The following is a 17,624-nucleotide window of genomic DNA, read 5'->3' on the forward strand; positions in this document are numbered from 1 at the left end:
ATCGCCAAATGATTTTCTTCGAACTTTGCACGTGAAGTAAAAACAGAAAATAAATCTCTCAGCGCACCTTCACTGGTCTGAGTCTTTACGTTTGTACCTATATGTATACATGAATAGCTAGTTCCACCAAACGTTTCAACCATGCAGGTGCTGAGAATAACTGTATTATGGATCCAAACCTATATACAGCGCATCGCACACGTTGTCGTGACAAACCTGACCCCATAAAAGTGAAAATAACATTATTTCACAGGTGGTATAATCATCTTCGTGATAAAGTAATGAGATCAACTGTATATCGCATCCTTAGCTTATACTTGAATTCATGAACCTTTGGCTGAAACCTAAAGGAATTGGTCGAAGCCAGGATTTTTTTATTCATCTTTTGGATCATGTAATACTAAAAAATGATAAGATTGTACTGCGAAAACATCCGGTATGTCAGTAAATTTGTCTAGAATAAAATTTCCAATGTGATAATCATTGAATATAGGATTGTATTTGAAAAATTGTTAGTTTGATTGACAAAATATTTGTTCATGTACGACGAGACGGAGTTCGTAATTTCAAAAAAAAATTTGTGTTCCGAACAAAGATGCACGGTCGAATTTGAAAGGAGTTTGAGTTACAATATTTTTGTTTCTGATCTGGCGAAAAGAAAAGTAGATGCAGCCGGCAATGAAAAACAGCTTGGAGTTCAAAATGAACAAAAAATAAAGTTTACATGGAAATCATTTGCGTAAACCGGTGATTCCGGATACGGTAGAGATTTGATATGTAAGTACGTACACACGTGAATGAAGAATTCGATGAAGAAGAGGATAAAAGAAATATTATAGTACGGTACGAGTGAACGGTGATGTCAACGAATGAGTATAGGTGAACGGTGTGGCCGAGCCCCACCAGTCCTGAGGAATTGTTAAGTTCATAGTAATATCGGTAGTATTCTTCGTAAGTATAGGTACGTATAACGTATATTAGTGGAGGTAAGCGTTGGCCGTTGCAGCGAAAGTAGCTTTACGTTCTTTAGTTCGTTCCTGAACCCCGTCGACGTTATAACACTGTGCGCGTGCAGAGCGCTAAATTTCAGATTACCGTATTTCGTGTTTTAAAGAATAAACCGCAAGAATCCATTCAAAAGACTGACATTGCTTAAATTTTAAGCAGAGGCTTTTGAAAAAAAAAAGGTCAGTGATGATAGTTTACTTCATAATTTGTAATTATTTCAAAATATCAATCTTTAATTTCACTTCAAACCGTGAAAATTTCCCTAACTCTTCCAAGTAGCGTTGCCGCGTGTAGAACGCGTAGAATCGCGCTACCACCCCGAAAATTATTTCACATATGCCGTCGAGTGTGTAGCTATGGTTACCTCCTCACTTTGAATGTTTTAACTTCCAGTAAAAGCTTAATCCCGATGTATCTCTTGAGTGAAACAAATATAACTTACAGATATATGAAACATACATATATCTGTATTCACGTAATTGGACCGAAATTGAAGTAATACTTATCACGGTTACTTGTGTTTGAATTACTTCCTCAACAAAATCTTATGATCATAAGAATCTAAAACATTGCTTTTCATATGCCGTTGACAAAAACTGATGATTTCGTATCATGTATGTACATCAAAGTAACATAGCTATAGGAAAATTACAAGAATCTTGAGAACATCTTCCCTGTATTGAAAGCAAGCAAACTTTGGAAGATTTGTTTTCGCGTCAAGCAGCGCTTTTGAAAGTTTCAATGCATCATTAATTCGTTCATTTCAATCATCGAGATTCTGAGAAAGTATCTTGAATGTTTTGGATCAATACAGTAAACTCTTACAGATCTCTTTTTAGATTACTGTAAACAGTAGGTAGTGGGTCACGCCTATACTGAAACGCGTACAGATGGTCTCTTTTGGAACGCTCGTATGACTAATCCAGCATGATTTTATATACTCGTGATCTAATTTTTTCGGAGCATGATTGGAGATGACGCGATGCATGCATGTTCATTCATCTCTATAAATATGCGATTCAGTGCGTCAATTTGGTTCCAACGCATTTACCACAAATCCCGCAATTTATAATGAATCTCCTAGGCATACGCTATGGATGCCTATGATGTTTCTCTATAGGTATACCTACAATCCATATAGAATCCGATAGACGCGCGCGCGCGCACTTTCAACCGCGTTCTATAGACGCGCTTAGGCCTTAGATTTTAGATGAAGAGTTTGGACGTTCACTCTGTGAAGACGCTATTGTACCTGAATCGGGTTTATACCACTTTACTATGCACATACAAACCTTGCATACATATTTATAATGTACTCGTAAGCACATGGAGTAAGCGTAAAATTAGGTATATGCGCAGATACGCCTGCTCCCTTTGCAAATAGAAAAAAATGCAGGAATAAAAAAGGTATTGTGGGTCAAAAACCGTTCAATTTGACATGAAACGCCCCATACGTACTCGTACGCATTTACGCTCTCATCGTAGCGTAAAACGCGTAGAACTTGATGACCTCGGTTTGAGTAGCTTTCGGCGTCCATCTCTCACGGTCTGTTGCCTGTTGGTCCCCCAATTCTCTTTCTCTTACCATTTTTCTTTCTACTCTCTCTTTTTATTTTTCCGTTGGTTCCTCTTCCTCGAAAGAGCGTTATAATAAGACGATGGCCGCTTCTCCGCGTTTGAACGTCTGTTTGCTCGCGTCTTCTACGTTCTCCACTCACCCCACAGACCCTTATACAGATCTCGCCTATTCTTCTATTCGGTGCTCGCCCATCTTTTTCTAGGATCTAGCTTTCGAGTATCCATGAAGCGTTTTACACCGATGGTGATGGTGGTAGTAGGTATCACCTATCTCTATGCAATACCCACCACACAGATCGACTAGTTATAAGTATAAAAGGCGGTTTGTTTCACGTCTCTCTCATCCCCAGCTCTCATTCCCGCCGTGAAAGTCAGACGTGCATTTTGCTGCGCAGCACGCGGGAAACGTGTTTAAAGTTATATAGTTATAATCGTATTTGATTCAACTTTTACGATGAAGCGACGTATTGCAGGACCCCTTCAAGGTGTAAATGTAAATTATATGCGATTGACGGCCCCACTTTTGCTGCAACATGCTGCTGTACACCACTTACTCTTCGACAAAGAAAAAGCTTTGACCGTGGCAAAGTATTCCAGTTAGGAAAACTCACACATGACCTACAAAGTTTTGCATATACATATACATATACCTATAATATATGATATAGGTAAACAACATCGCATGTATATAATTACATAGATATTACTAATTACACTTAGTAATATACAAAGGAAATGCGAATTAGTTCAAATTATTGTAACTCAATTCTCATATTTATTATGTATGTTAATACCGAACAGTTTTCAATTTTATTTGCTACCGCACGATAATTTAAAAAACTGAGATGCTGCAGTATTCTGCTTAAAATTTTCCATTTTTACATCAAACTGAAAGTTCCACCAGCAGAACAATTTACACGTAAGTGATTGCTGGCGATGTTTCCCACTATGCGAGCAAAATCATCATCGTAATTATCATGAGTCGAAATAGAATATACGTTGTAACGATAACGTTGAATCAAACGACGAATAAATGAAAGAGTGATTCACAACTTCAATTTTCCCATTGTACCACATACGTATGTCTATACCTATAGTATACCTGTACGTAATCTGTACGAGGCCGGCTATGCGAACATGACGTGAATTATATGGCAAGGTTGCAAACGCTTGCTCCATTATATTTATCATTACGCAAAATATGACGATGAGTTATATACTACGTCTATTGGGGGGAACAAATATTTTGCCATAGCATCGTACATGACATAAAAATAGCTTGGCGGAACATAACTTAGGATGTTAGACTTGATAGTTTTCTTTCCAGGTGAATGTACCGAACTGTACCCGTATTCGCGCGATCTTTTCAATGAAAAACGCCTGCAATGTTGTGAAACAATTTCTGCAAGAGGAGAGAACACTTTTCCAAATCCTCTGCATCAATTAGACTTGAATTTTTTGAAGGTATATTTTTGTATCACCTACACGGCAAGAGATCGTGGTGCGACACCCAAATTAGCGATGAATTCAGTCTATAAAATTGTTCTTTTGGAACTGGTCTTAACTAGCCACGATATGAGGATCCAGGGTCACTCGAATTATCTTAGTATTGTCTGTGGGATGCGGTGGAACGGGCTGCTAGAGTAGAAATAATCGCACTTGTATAGCTATGATGAAGAGACGCGTCATTGGAGGTGTAGCTTGTTATTGATTTTAATTTTTTCCTTTTGTTTTTTAATCAAGAGACTACATCACTGTGAATGCAATTAATAACAACCGATCTACTCCCTCGCAAGTTTCAATATTCACGTGCGTCTATATAGTAGTCACCAAATTATGGTGGCATTGCAGATCTCACGTCATGCACATCATGCGTGCATCGATGAGAAGGCTAAACCGTAGACGAACTATGGTAATGCTAAAGTAGGTATATCTTACGACACACAATGACGATAACAATTATATTTCCAGTATACATATAGGTATGCTGAATACGCGCGTTCCTCAAGCACTGGAAAGTTGTTTCTTCTTTTTTCATGTCTTTTTTTTTTAGCATTTTATTTATTGCAAACGCCTGCAGTAATAATTTCATCTACATATATACGATGGACGATATTAATTATTTTTTTCGCTCACTGGTCTCATTCTTACACAGCAATTATACAACAATTAATCATTAATCGAACATTTTCTTTGCACTCGTTTTACAGCTCAAGAAATACAACACATTGCAGGGATGGGGTACGGCACCGAAATAGACGGCTGTGGCCGGTTCATGAAATATTCTTTATTCTTCACGAACTTTGTAATCTTCGTAAGTAAATTATACTTTTAATGAATGTGGTTTATTGATGAAGAATATTTTTGTAATTAACGAAACGTGTTGACTTTTTTTTCTTTCGTATAGCTTGGAGGAGCAGCTATCGCTGGACTTAGCATTTGGTCTCTCGTAGACAACGTTGCATGGATCTCAGAACTTATTGGAACAAATCTGTTGACGGGGGCTGTATACGTTTTGCTCGTCGGTGGCGTAATCGTTGCCCTCGTATCTTTCTTGGGATGCGTCGGAGCATCAAGGGAAATCAAGTGCATGCTTTTGACCGTGAGTATAGATATTATGCGCGTACGATGATTGATATCTGCTGAGGGCATAATTGTATGGGGAGGGAAATACAAGCGCAACCTCGCGCTCCTGCAACTTTATGATAATACTTATAAGGTTACAGAGAATGAAGCAAAGTGGTAAAAACCCCACGAATAAAAATTGATAATTTATTCAAGACATTTAGATTATGCAACACGTATTTAAATGTAATACGATGCATGAATTGACAATTCAAGCACGTATCAAAGCATTGAGATTTGGTTTATCCTCTGCGAGGCTATACTCATTCAATCGAATTGCGGTACGAATTCAAATGATGTGTATTTCGATCATTCGATCAGACTTTAGGTAATCAGTAATCCGTCTACAGAATGCATGTTGGACGTGCAAATTCTATGAATCACTTTCATTTTTTAAATCGTGTCTAGCTTTGTGGCGTGGCTACATTGAATTGCAATACAATAATGAAAAAAAGATTTCATTATTGCATTGTTTAACATTTTATGTTTACTATCCACAGTACTTCATCATTGTCTTTCTGCTGTTCGTTACCGTTCTTATTGGTGGAGTATTGGGATACGTATTCCGTGAAAAAGTGAAGACGAGTATCGAACAGGACATGAAGAATACGATGCGCTTATACGATAAACGGACGCAAATGAGGGAGGCCTGGGATGTCACTCAAAGAACTGTAAGTTTTTTTCTCGTTAGTTTACATTATTGATTCGTTCTTACTGTGTAGATATTTTCGAGCTGTTTTCTTTTTCTTTAAAAATATAAACGCATGTGACATAGCAATTGAGGAAGCAAAAGTGAAAGGTTCAGAGACGAGATGCAGTATGAGGATATAAATAAGTATGTGCGAGGCAAAAGTTGGGAATTAGTCTTGGAATGAACAAGACTTGATACAATTGTGGGGTATGACGTTCTGGTCACACATCGTCTTTTATACGCTCGCCAATGAGTGATACAATTTATAAGTAGTTTCGTAGTGACTTTATCAACCATTTCCTTGATTAGTACCGGTTAGCAACTGACTTTTAAAAATTCAATTGCTGGAGGCGGTGTACACCACACTCCTCACTATCACTGTAATAATCTTCGCAAGTGCAACGATGTGATAAGCCTACGAAATATATAATCTACCACAAATTGTTAAACGAAAGTTAAAGGTATTGATCATATTTCGTACGACTCATGTATGTGTTAAAAAATTCAAGGACCAATTAGTCGACGTTCAATTTTGACACGCAAATATTATGGGTCATATTTTACGCGGGTATCTATTGGTGTTGAATAATGCATACATTGACGACTACCATTTCATTTTTGTTAACTGCAGCTCCATTGTTGCGGTGTCAATAGCTGGAGGGACTGGGGAGATGTTGGTCTTAATGTGCCAGAAAGTTGCTGTAGAGAATCATCACCTGGAAAGGTAAAGCTAAATAATTTGGTCACATACTTTTGCCCAACTTAAGTTAGAATTTATCTCTCTAATATAAATCTCACGGTTGAGTTAATTTGAAGAATCCATATCTCGCGTGTAGAGACTCACATATTTAATTTAACACGAATTTCCTTTTTTTATTTTCTAGTATTTCGCTTGTAACCAAGGTTCTGACTCTGTCGTTGCGACAAACGCATACCTCATAGGCTGCCTGAATGGAACACAAATTTACGTCCAAAAACATGCAGCCATTGTTGGAGGAGCTGGTATCGCTGTAGCCTGTTTAATGGTGAGTTTGGCACGTTCGCATTTCAATCTGATTTTCAAATACTGTGACCTAATTAATTATTGATTTGATAATTAATATACACGTTTACATGGTTTGTTTTCAGTTCTTTGGGATGGTGTTCTCTTGCGCTCTATTTAAAATGATAGAATGACGCCAGGACGACTACGTCCTTTGAAGGAGAATGTTTGTTTCTCAGAAGGAGAAATATCTCAACCTACCGAATATATAAGATGTATTCGTAATATTTTTAGTATTACGGTGCCCATTTTCACAAAAATCGTCATACCTTATTAATTATAATTACATACACATACTTTCAAAGTTTAGTATTTAATTTCAAATCACATTATTATTATTAATATTTATAAGGATCAATATTGCTTGATTTTATTTTTTTTAAATCAAGATAATGATATATATTTTTTTCATACTTCGCACTATGATAACATAATACGAACATTATTCAATGTTAATAATAAATAACGTCTTTACTTTGAAACATGCACATTTATATATAATATCTTGCCACCTCATACATGATTTAAGCTAGATATTGTAATAATTTATAAATGACATCCCAGTACGTGTTGTGCATAATGTATGTCATTATATACATCAAATATTTATACATAAAAAACTGCACAGCAAACCCATTCTGTAGAATGTTTCAAACATTCAAATAAAGAAAAAGTCCTTCGTATCTGCACTCTACATCCGGCTCACCAAGGATCGTACAATGTGAGTTATGTGTTATAAAAAAGTTATTACTTTTGTACGGTCTCATCACCATTTATGGGAGTACCCTCAGTTCCTATGTACAATTATTATTTACTTCAGAAATGGATTTTGTCTTTACTTGAAGTTGATTGGAATTGAAAAAAATACCGTATTGTTAGATCTTATTCAATCCCGAAAAGCAAACCGGATGTTCCAATCGTGATCGTAGACCTGTTCAAATTTAAATTGAGCTAGGTTTATCATCCGAAATCTAAAGACCATGTTGGGCAATGTTGCAGAGCCAGTACTACGTATGTATATCAGAAAAAATATTAATAATCGTCAATTAACTACGGAACTATATAAATAGAATCACATGTCATCTTTTCGTTGATCGCAGTCGACGATTTTGAATAATTCGTGGCGGTACCTACTTACATACAATGTTTCATAATGCCCGCCTTGGCTGTTGGTAATTTGAATACATCGAGCTGCTGTCACCCATCTGTCGAAATGGATGACCGGTGAGACATTTATTTATAGTTTTCAACCCACAAAGAACTCTATATTAGCTCATGTATTAGCTACGAATCTTTGTATGCAACCTATCATTGTAAAAAAATAATACTCTTGTGTCAAACATAAAAGTGCAAGACTAATAAAGGAAACAAACAGAAGAAACGAATTAGAAGAATTCATAGTACAACATAGCCACCAACCATGCCTTTATCTTTCTCAATAATCAATATAATAGATTTCCTGCTCGGTGCTGTTTAGCAATGATTTAATCAAAAAATATTTTGGCTGAAAACGAGTACTCAGAACCTTCCTTCTACAAACCAACCTCAAAAGATGTCACCTGGCATCAATGATGGTCCTCGGTACACAGGTACCGTTCCAAAAAGTAATAGAAGAAATGATAGAAACAGAGAAGGATCTAATAGTAATCAGACAACCAGATCAATGGATCCCAGGGATGTTTTACATCAACCGAACAATTTGGTGAGTTGACAAACTATGGCATGATCATCAATTTGATAATAAAATTTAGTTAAGGCTTGGGATATGCTTTTGAAAATATCTACCTTTGAATTGATGAAGTCATCACAAAGTATATTCAATCTATCCGGTGGTAGGTTCGGGTATCACATTTGGAAGCTGTGTGCTTATAAATAGGGTGTGAAATGGCGGGGAGTCTCTTGAGCTAAGAATATACATTGCCGACACTAATATGTAGTTGTAGTTACGTGCTCAGCTGCAAAGCCACGTTGGTTCAGATTCCTAGCAAGTTATTTTCATTGTTTGAGACTTTAACAGAAGAAAAGAAAACAGATATAGGATTTAGGTGATTCCAGTAGAATAAATTAGGAACACATCTTAATACTGAGTTTTACAGCTTGATTGGCATCTGGTCACTGATCCACAACGTACTGAAAAAAACAGCAATACTCGATCAACTTCATCTGCACCATCTATTGGTTACCAAGACTTTGCAGAATTTGGTATGAAGTTCAATCTATTTTTGTCTTTTCATAGCATGTATTGATTGATAAATTATATTTATGAACATTTTCAGACTGTGGTGGACAGCAACGTAACTACATTTTCGAAGAACGTTCTCAGTGGCAAAGAATGGCACCGCCTGATAGTCACACTCAATCTCCTCCACCATCAATGCAAGGGAGCAAGCCCACAAATGTAGATAAAATGGTCAGATTTTTTTCTTTCTTTGAATAAGTGAAACATTTGATAGTCAGTGATGATTAGTTGTTCATCTATACCCAGAATGTATCTTAATCCATAATGTATTTTAATATAACTAGCCAGATCGAGTGCAAGTGGAAAGTCGGCTCAATCAAATTCGAGACTACATTAGGGTAACTTCTACAATGATGGATTCATTGAGCCATTCAAGTGACCCTGTGAGTATTTTGGTATTGTGTGTGAATAAGATTCATACATACAAATGATGTTTGATTTTAATTTGATTCAGCGTGCAATATCTCAACATGAAAAGTTGTGTAAAATGGTGGAGGATCTTTATGACAGTGAAACAAAATTGGCTAAACTTCTAGAGACTTATCAAAACCAAGGCATCCCTGATGAGGTCATTAAATTTTTTATGGTCTTTGTTTTCTGTGTCTACAAATCTTGCATGAAATTTTAGTCCGGTGATCATCCTGAGGAAAGGTCGGACCACATGAGGCGATTTAGTGATTTAATGGATGTCTTAACTTTGCAAGAAAGGTTCATCCTGACTAACCCTAACTGCATGGTGCGTTTCCCTTCCATTTTTATTTTCGAAAACTCCCTCTTTTTTGTTTTTAATTTACCTAACATCAAACTAATTTTGTTGTTCTCACTCTGTTGTAAATTCTGTTCCCTCTGTAGAATGGTGATGGTGACAATCATGGCGATGGTGGCAGGGAGGCTCAACTACATCGCAAGGTCGAAGAAACTCAACGAAAGCTTGCACAGCTTCAAGAACAAGAAGCATCTTTGTTAGGAATGCAGTTACGAGCCAGAGAGAGATTGAACGAAGCTCGTCAAGCTCAACAACTTTTCCTACAACAAGAACAGGCAAACAGTACCTGGGAAGGGTCCGAGAGGCAGCAGCAAGGTCAAGTACAACCAGATCAACTTGAGTCTGAACATGCTGCTCTAAGAGGAAAGTTGGTGCAACTGCAAAACAAAAAGAAACGTATGGACCATCTTGTTGCTGAATTGCAAGCGGTGGATTCTTTTGACCGTGGTAGCTGTGTTAGTATAAAAGTTTTTCTCTAAATCTGAAATATGCATCAGTTTCTTTTTGAGTCGCCTCATCTTTGAAAATTTTACATCTTTCTTCAACATTTTTATGCCTTGGTTACAGAGCTCTGAGGGTTCACGAGCTGTGCCAAGGGATAAAGTTGCTGAATTAGATGCAATGAAAGCACAACTTGCACATCTGAAAGCTTTGATGGAAGAAGCTACGAGAGATCGTAATCTATCAGATTCTGAAGTCGAACCAGAGGCTGACGAAGAAGTTCAAGCAGAAGCGCTTGTTAATAGCTCGCGTAATTCAATTGATCGGCAAAGTGATCCCGATGATTCACTTAGGAGAAAATCTAGGAACTCTGTCGAAAAACCGTCTGTTGATCAGATTCAAGTAAGCATTCAATCTGGTAAAGTGAAGTGGTGAAACACACGCACTCAAAAACTTCCTGAAAATCTAAGTAAAGAAAAGGAGATTAATATACGCAGATGTGTAGTTAATGCATTGAAATTCTGAACTATGCTTTCCCCTACCAGGCTGTTACAAGAGAGCTTAGAGAGCAGTCAGTATTGCTGCAAACCGCGCGTGCCGAATTACAACGTCTAAAGCAGACAACACCGATTCCTACCGTTACTAGTTCAACTCCACCTCCATCGCTTCTAGGGCTAAATATTTCGGAGAAGAAACAAAGCAACCACAATACGAATAATAACAGTAATGAAGATCGTAACGAGATACAACTTGCTCAGGCTAAAAGACGTCAATTAGAAGAATTAATGCGCAAGGTTTCAAAAATCTCAATTCAAAATTGTATAATAATATAACGATAATTTTATTTCTTATCAAAAATTATCTTGTGCATAGGAACAGGGACATTCATCTAGTGTAAATCAAGATGTTAGTGGCGGAGATTGGGGTGGTACTAGAGAATCCAATTCACAACTAAGCCATACCAGTGTGGCAGCTAACTTGTGGCCACTGCCTACACCCGCTGGTAAGTTATGAATCTATGAGAAAATTACTCAAGACTTTGTAAATGCAAAAAAATGTACCTATAAATTTGAATTCCATGGTTAATCATAATTTCTTCACAACAGGATCTAATGAACTAAGTGTGGATGATGTATCAACAGCAGGGAATTTGTTAGATGGTGGGCCTAGTGGAAATGCTGCAACATTGAATGGAAATTGGTGGGGTATCCCTCCGCCACTGGGAATCATTGATCAACCACCACAAGGTGAGCTGAGAGTCTATAATATTTTCCCCGGTTCCTTCTACAAACTGCAGAGCAGACATTTAATTATATTGCACAATTAAGAATCCACTGATTAAATCCTATACAGGAGGAATGGTGGGTACGGCTGAATATTATCGACAATTGTTATTGGGCTCACAAGCTCAACAACTGCAAATGATGGGCATGACTATGCAACAGTGCTGTCAATTGCTATGGGCTCAACAACGAGAATTGCAATCGATGCGTGCAGCAATTGTTCAACTTCAACTACAGTTACGACAGCCCCAAGAGATACGACAGCCATCGCCAGCGCGACCGAATAACAGTTACAGTAATTCAGGAATTATTGGAGATTATTCGAACCTGAGCCGCGGTGTGTCTCATAATGGAAATGCAGTAGACTCCACTTTACCACCAAGTTCTTCACTGCCGAATCTCATTGCCCTACCTACATCTACACCTGCACCTATTCCTGTACCCAATCCTCCACATCATCAACAACAACAACAGTTAAACAACCAAGTTCCACCAGGAAATAGAGCCAACAACTATTGGGACAACTTTCGAAGGTAACTTGAGAAAACAGTTATACAGGTTTACAGAATAGTAACGTGTCCATGTTACACTGAACTCATCAAGTTGCTCAAATCTCATTTTTCGTTTTATTACCTAGTAAGAATGCTCATTGATCATTATTTATTCTTTTCAATTGAACGCATCTTATAGCCGTCTCCGACCAAAAATATTTCTATAGGGGTTCATTTATTTGTTGTATTACTATTGTTTCTATCATTTGCCTAGCATTTTTTCCCTGCAACTTCATATTTTCTATTATTGGGAAATAGATTTTGGATACAAAGTTCTCTTTCACAGGAATCCCTGAGTTCGTATTCATCGTTCAAAGACCAATGGCACCCAAATGTTTTAGTTTGTTTTGATTTGTTAAGCATTTACCACCTGATATTCTGTTTCTGGTTTTTAGCTATTTGATGTAGTGACTCGATTAGAAACTTTTATCTTCTGAACGTGTCTCAAAACTTGACAGTAAAATTGAAATATTGTACTCGTCCAAGTTGATATAATAAAATCCCTCTCTGTATATTTTTTTCGTGTATTCTATTCACTCTTCACCCTTGATGAACTATATCATTTTTAAAAGTATCGCTTGCTGTCTTTGAAAATAAAAGGGAATCAGTTTAAACAGGCCTAGGTAGGTTCATTTTACCTATTGCCTATTTTCATTCAAATCCTAATCAGAGTGTTTTACGTTTGCATCTCACCACACCACTAACGAATTTAATACTTAAATACCGCAGTCACATTTAGTGTGTATAAAGAAACTCTTGAAATAGTTTAAACAACTAACTGTTTAGTTCGATTGATAAACACCACTGTGTTTTAATATCAAGATCTTTTCTCATCAATATTTTTATGTAACAAATTATATAAATCACTGTTTTACGCATGAGATTTGGGTTTGGCTATTGTTACCTTTCAGCTACTCAAGGCAGAATTTACTTTCCGTTAATGGAAAGTCTGGATTGGATCGCAATCCCCATGCAACGCCCTGTGCTCTAGCTACAAATACAGTTTCTACCGCACCAAGTACTGCATCTGGAGGAGGAAGCATTGCAGGGCTAACGTATGTATAAATATCTTTCTGTCATTACATAGTGAATGTAATCGAAAAAGTAGCAGTAATTAAACAAATCAAAACATTTCAGTAGGTACTTATTTGGACAAATAGCAACTCAACAAATATAGACACATCAATGTTCTGTCGACTAATCTTCTATTAAATTTTGATTCAGATCTCGTAAAGACAAGCGCAACAGAGAACATGGTTTGGAAAATTTATCATTGCCAACGTTATTGGCTACGCAAGACGTGCAGTACCCACAGCATCTTCAACTACAATCAAATTTTCAACAACAAGAAACTATACATTCGCGAAGCAGTCTGAGCAATGTATTAGCTAACGATACAACCCAGCAACAACCACAATTTGTGGATAACTATTCCGATGAACAGTCTGCTTGTACTCGTTTATTACCAGCAAGTAATGATGGCCAAGTTTGGCTGCGTCAACTCAGGTGAGATGACATTGAAAATGAAATTGCAAGGGAAAAATGTTAGTTGATTTTGGGGGTAGCTCATCAATTGTGTCTTAACATGGATTACCTTGGTATAGCGATGAAATGAGCGATGCCGTGGCTTCGTTAGTACTGGTCAATACTTCAAGACCTGGCTATCTGGTTCGAGTGTTGAGAGAGATGAAAATTATCTGTGAAGACCACAGACTTCGACCGCGTCTGCTACGTTCGCTACAGGCTTTACGAGACTCGCATTCACCCAACAATCCTTTGGTAATTATTCAGCTCTAAATCCTTATGATATCACATAGTTGGGAATAATCACAGATGTAACTTACTATTATAATTTATACCATTTTCATCCGTCAGGTTGGTTGGCTACAAAATGAAACGACGGATCAAACAGCAAGCGAAAGCTGTCAATCCAGTGATGAAGATTCTGATACAGGAACTCTGAATAATGTGGGAGCTAATGCAGCAAGCCAAGCAACTGGGGCCTCTTCCTTACCAGCACCACCATTACCTCCACCACCATTACCCCTGCCGCTACCTCTGTTGCCAGTAGCAACATCATCGGATAACGCGGTAGGGTTTCAAGCTGAAAGTCTGAGTATAAATGCATCAATATCTGTAACCCCCGGTTATAACGAAGATTTGGCAGAGGCTGATCAATCTCGACCCGAAGCTGCCCACAATCCTCAGGTATTTTTATCTTGTTTTTCAATTAAAATAGTCGGAGTAATTTCTCTTTGAAACATGTTCTCTACTTTACTTTGGTTCAGATTTCCAGTGAGGAGTACGGGGCTGGAGAACATGGGGATACGACAGCTTCAGCTAATCCTTTGATAGCTGAGTTGGTAGCGGATTTGTTTGAAGGAGAGGCAGGAACAAACGAAGATAGTGGACTTGATAGAGTTCCTACTCGACTCTATCATCAGGCAGATGAGTCTGCTTGAATTGAGTATGAAAAGAGCTTTTTCTCTTGCCGTAATTGAACTCGTGATATTGGTGGTGCTGCTGCATTTTTCAACTTAATTTTAATCCATGTTAGTGTTTGAAAGCATCATACGTCGAAATTGCGCGTTCAAGAAATGATGTATATTACAGTACCTTTGTTTCATTTAATCATTCGTTTCTGTAAGCAACGATTTCACTTTCCATTAGCTTCGAATCATGATTTCAAATCTCTTTTTACTCAAGCCAGATGAATATTTTGATATTGTTCCGATGTTCCATACTTCAAATTAGCTACAATATCATAAGCCCGTAAGTGTACTAGTTTCTTTACTCTTTCCAAGCTCACTAGCAAGTACTTAACAACTAATATTCTGGGGTGGCTGAAGTTATTTATACTACTAAAAATAAACGTACGTAAGAATAATAACAGATGAATAAGTGACATAATGACCCATGTGTGTTACATACAAAAGTAAATATTTATTCATTTCATACACATAGTAACTTGTTACTCAATATTATATCAACTTCAATCTCATACAATAAATACTCGATGAGTATTAGTATGTATTCACGTATGAACTAGTAGGAAAAATAGATGAAAAAATGTTGAACAATTGAACGTTAAGTGATTACCAAAGCCTAAAACTCTGTTTCTGTAATTTCATTATGTGATTGAAATAGCTGATGATGGTATGCTGAGCACCCATGAGTTTCTAATAACATTCTTTCGAACTCTGCGTCATTTTTGCTCAACTTTGAACTGTCATTTGATAAATTGTTACTCTTACATTCGTCATTAAGTAAAGAATTAGGGTTACCTGCTGCCCAGCAGCAGCTCTCAATCACTGCTGATTCCACTTGCCCGCATTTATCAGCTGAACCTAGGCATAGTCGTGCCGATTTATAACACATCGTGGCCAATCTACTGTCTTTTGAGTATCCTGCACCATGGTAAGTGCACCTGTTACCACTATCTCTGAAAAGAAAAACTCTCTTATTAAGCGCTTAATTAATATTTTGAATTTCAGCCTATAATGTAACGTTACTTCGTGCATGAATCTATAACTGAATGCAGTCCTCTAGGAAATATAACATATGACACCCTGAACTCAGAATTCAAATAAGAATTCAGAAGCAAGAAAGCTGCTTAAAAATTTCTTATCAACTATTGCTTTCAAAACGAAAATTGGAAACTTATTTATGCACTATCACTTTTTACTAGTAAGTAAGCCGGAATCATTTACAATAATCTGATCAGATTGTGCATGGTAATTCAACTTGGATTTTTTATATGAAGATCTTAATGAAGTGATAAGCTTTATAATAAGGTAATTATAAATTACAACTTTATTTCAATTACTTGTCTCATTCGATGAGTAGACAAACTGTGATGCTTAATTCAATTATCGCAATTACGCGTTAGGTGTAGTCAGGAAGGATCAGAAGGCTCTCAAATTATCTTCATCTTGTTTGATTCCGTAGACCATCGACATTGATGTGAAAAGAATATTTTTTTTCAAGACTATGCTTTGCCTGCGATTGGTGATTTGTGAATTTGAGTATGGTGTCAAGTTATTCAACCAGCAATTTGAAACGGTGAATTTTGTATACTTCAACCGTTATGAACATGCAAAAAATATCACCCATCAGCTGTATTTTTAGCAATATTTTGAGGAGGTTCTTTGTTCCTGGAATAAAAAATACGAACTCTGTGCTGCTAAGCCAGAGTCAGCCTATACCGCGTGAAGCATAAGGTAATCGTAGATTTCCATCATTATTTATACAGAGATGTAAATGTATAGAAAATATATACAAGATTACGTACATGAATATATCTCTGATTATTGTTTGCGTAAATCCGATCCGTCTATTGAATCAAAACTGGATGTCAAAAAATTTATACCTTTCCGCAACCTTTTGAATTGATCCGGGTCGAGGGGCATCAGGTCGCCGGCATTGTTGCGCTTCCGGTTCCGGCGTCGCACGGCATCCTGACGCGAATCTGAGGCGGCGAATCCCGGTACCGGATTGGCGTCCGAATAATAATGCCCCGCCGGATTAGCCCCGCGCAAAGCCTCTGGAATCACGCAATAGTTATTTACGATAGCAACGTTGCGAGTGTCGTCATCGGTTTCCATTGCACCGTTGTGGCACCAGTTTCCGTTACTAATTTGCTGCAGTTTAACATTCTGCGCGTCCCAGCTAGCGCAATTTACCCTTGGCTGCTGATAACACTGGTTGTTTTGTGGCACAAACCCATAATAAGCACTAGATGACACGTACGATATCGTGTTGCCGTATATTGCTTCACTCACAGCCATAGTTTACTTTATAATATTAAAGACTATCGTTACAGCTTTTATAAAAAGAGAAGATACACCAATCGCGGAGCAAGCGGTAGAGACCGTACAACCGCAACAACAGTTACTGAGAGACTGACTGTGAATGACGCCGATGCCACAGACGCTATCCAGGCACTGCTCGCTGGCCACAACTTGTTTCGCATTTCGGCACCGTTGCTACCTCGCGACGAGGGGCGAACTAGAAACTGCGAATACGACAAAAGAGCGGTCGAGTACATGGGGGACGACCACACGCTGTGACTGCGTTAGGCCGTGATGTTATTTTCCATTTCCCTTATTTCAGATGTTTACCGGTAAACCGTTAACTGGTTACCACGTGTATCGTAGGAATATCGATGTATCCGTGCAAGGGCTCATTGTCAATATATCCACCGTGTTTTGATTTTAGCAGCTGACAAAATGCACTACACAAAGTGCATCATCTATTATATGTATCTATCGGCGGGGCAAATGAATCGAGGCCAGAGAATTACAGTGTATCAAACGAGCCAATCATCGACCTTGTTCGCACGATGATACTGTCGTTGAGAGTTTGTCTGATGTTGCTGGAATTAAAAGATTTTATCAAAAA

The 17,624-nt window shown here is 37.6% G+C and overlaps 3 protein-coding genes across 7 annotated transcripts; 2 read left to right on the top strand and 1 right to left on the bottom strand.

Annotated features, from left to right (window-relative positions):
• Positions 1 to 1,017: 1,017 nt before the first annotated feature.
• On the top strand, positions 1,018 to 7,627 carry LOC105689179 (CD151 antigen). 2 transcript variants are annotated; one of them, XM_012406015.3, is made up of 7 exons: positions 1,018 to 1,187; positions 4,797 to 4,900; positions 4,994 to 5,188; positions 5,712 to 5,882; positions 6,534 to 6,626; positions 6,787 to 6,927; positions 7,031 to 7,627. In XM_012406015.3, the coding sequence occupies exons 2-7, from the start codon at positions 4,823 to 4,825 to the stop codon at positions 7,076 to 7,078; spliced, it is 726 nt and encodes a 241-aa protein (XP_012261438.1). In that variant the 5' UTR covers positions 1,018 to 1,187; positions 4,797 to 4,822; the 3' UTR covers positions 7,079 to 7,627. The 2 variants fall into 2 exon arrangements, with proteins under 2 accessions (XP_012261438.1, XP_048511886.1); XM_048655929.1 differs by having other exon boundaries at positions 1,018 to 1,183; positions 4,795 to 4,900.
• Positions 7,628 to 7,767: 140 nt separating this feature from the next.
• LOC105689176 lies at positions 7,768 to 15,304 on the top strand. 4 transcript variants are annotated; one of them, XM_048655923.1, is made up of 17 exons: positions 7,768 to 8,646; positions 9,041 to 9,146; positions 9,221 to 9,354; positions 9,468 to 9,566; positions 9,638 to 9,751; positions 9,812 to 9,919; positions 10,036 to 10,404; positions 10,517 to 10,792; positions 10,936 to 11,184; positions 11,264 to 11,393; positions 11,497 to 11,637; positions 11,744 to 12,206; positions 13,136 to 13,279; positions 13,449 to 13,730; positions 13,829 to 14,003; positions 14,100 to 14,432; positions 14,513 to 15,304. In XM_048655923.1, exons 1-17 carry the CDS (start codon positions 8,497 to 8,499, stop codon positions 14,684 to 14,686), a joined length of 3,447 nt encoding a protein of 1,148 aa, XP_048511880.1. In that variant the 5' UTR covers positions 7,768 to 8,496; the 3' UTR covers positions 14,687 to 15,304. The 4 variants fall into 4 exon arrangements, with proteins under 4 accessions (XP_048511880.1, XP_012261431.2, XP_012261432.2 ...); XM_012406008.2 differs by lacking the exon at positions 9,812 to 9,919; XM_012406009.2 differs by lacking the exon at positions 9,638 to 9,751.
• Positions 15,144 to 17,011, bottom strand: LOC105689178. The gene is made up of 2 exons (XM_020854156.2): positions 16,594 to 17,011; positions 15,144 to 15,664 (listed from the first exon to the last, which is right to left on the bottom strand). Exons 1-2 carry the CDS (start codon positions 17,009 to 17,011, stop codon positions 15,330 to 15,332), a joined length of 753 nt encoding a protein of 250 aa, XP_020709815.2. The 3' UTR covers positions 15,144 to 15,329.
• Between the last annotated feature and the right edge of the window lie 613 nt (positions 17,012 to 17,624).

This window comes from Athalia rosae, chromosome 5 (genome assembly GCF_917208135.1).
Source record: "Athalia rosae chromosome 5, iyAthRosa1.1, whole genome shotgun sequence".
NCBI classification, from domain to species: domain Eukaryota; kingdom Metazoa; phylum Arthropoda; class Insecta; order Hymenoptera; family Athaliidae; genus Athalia; species Athalia rosae.

Excerpts from the sequence above, each read along its gene's own strand:
- LOC105689179 (XM_012406015.3), top strand. The coding sequence starts at position 4,823 with ATGGGGTACGGCACCGAAATAGACGGCTGTGGCCGGTTCATGAAATAT. Across the intron at positions 4,901-4,993 it reads TCACGAACTTTGTAATCTTC|CTTGGAGGAGCAGCTATCGC; the intron begins GTAAGTAAATTA and ends TCTTTCGTATAG. Across the intron at positions 6,627-6,786 it reads GAGAATCATCACCTGGAAAG|TATTTCGCTTGTAACCAAGG; the intron begins GTAAAGCTAAAT and ends TTTATTTTCTAG.
- LOC105689176 (XM_048655923.1), top strand. The coding sequence starts at position 8,497 with ATGTCACCTGGCATCAATGATGGTCCTCGGTACACAGGTACCGTTCCA. Across the intron at positions 9,567-9,637 it reads TGAGCCATTCAAGTGACCCT|CGTGCAATATCTCAACATGA; the intron begins GTGAGTATTTTG and ends AATTTGATTCAG. Across the intron at positions 14,433-14,512 it reads AAGCTGCCCACAATCCTCAG|ATTTCCAGTGAGGAGTACGG; the intron begins GTATTTTTATCT and ends ACTTTGGTTCAG.
- LOC105689178 (XM_020854156.2), bottom strand. The coding sequence starts at position 17,011 with ATGGCTGTGAGTGAAGCAATATACGGCAACACGATATCGTACGTGTCA. Across the intron at positions 15,665-16,593 it reads ATTCAAAAGGTTGCGGAAAG|ATAGTGGTAACAGGTGCACT; the intron begins GTATAAATTTTT and ends TTCTTTTCAGAG.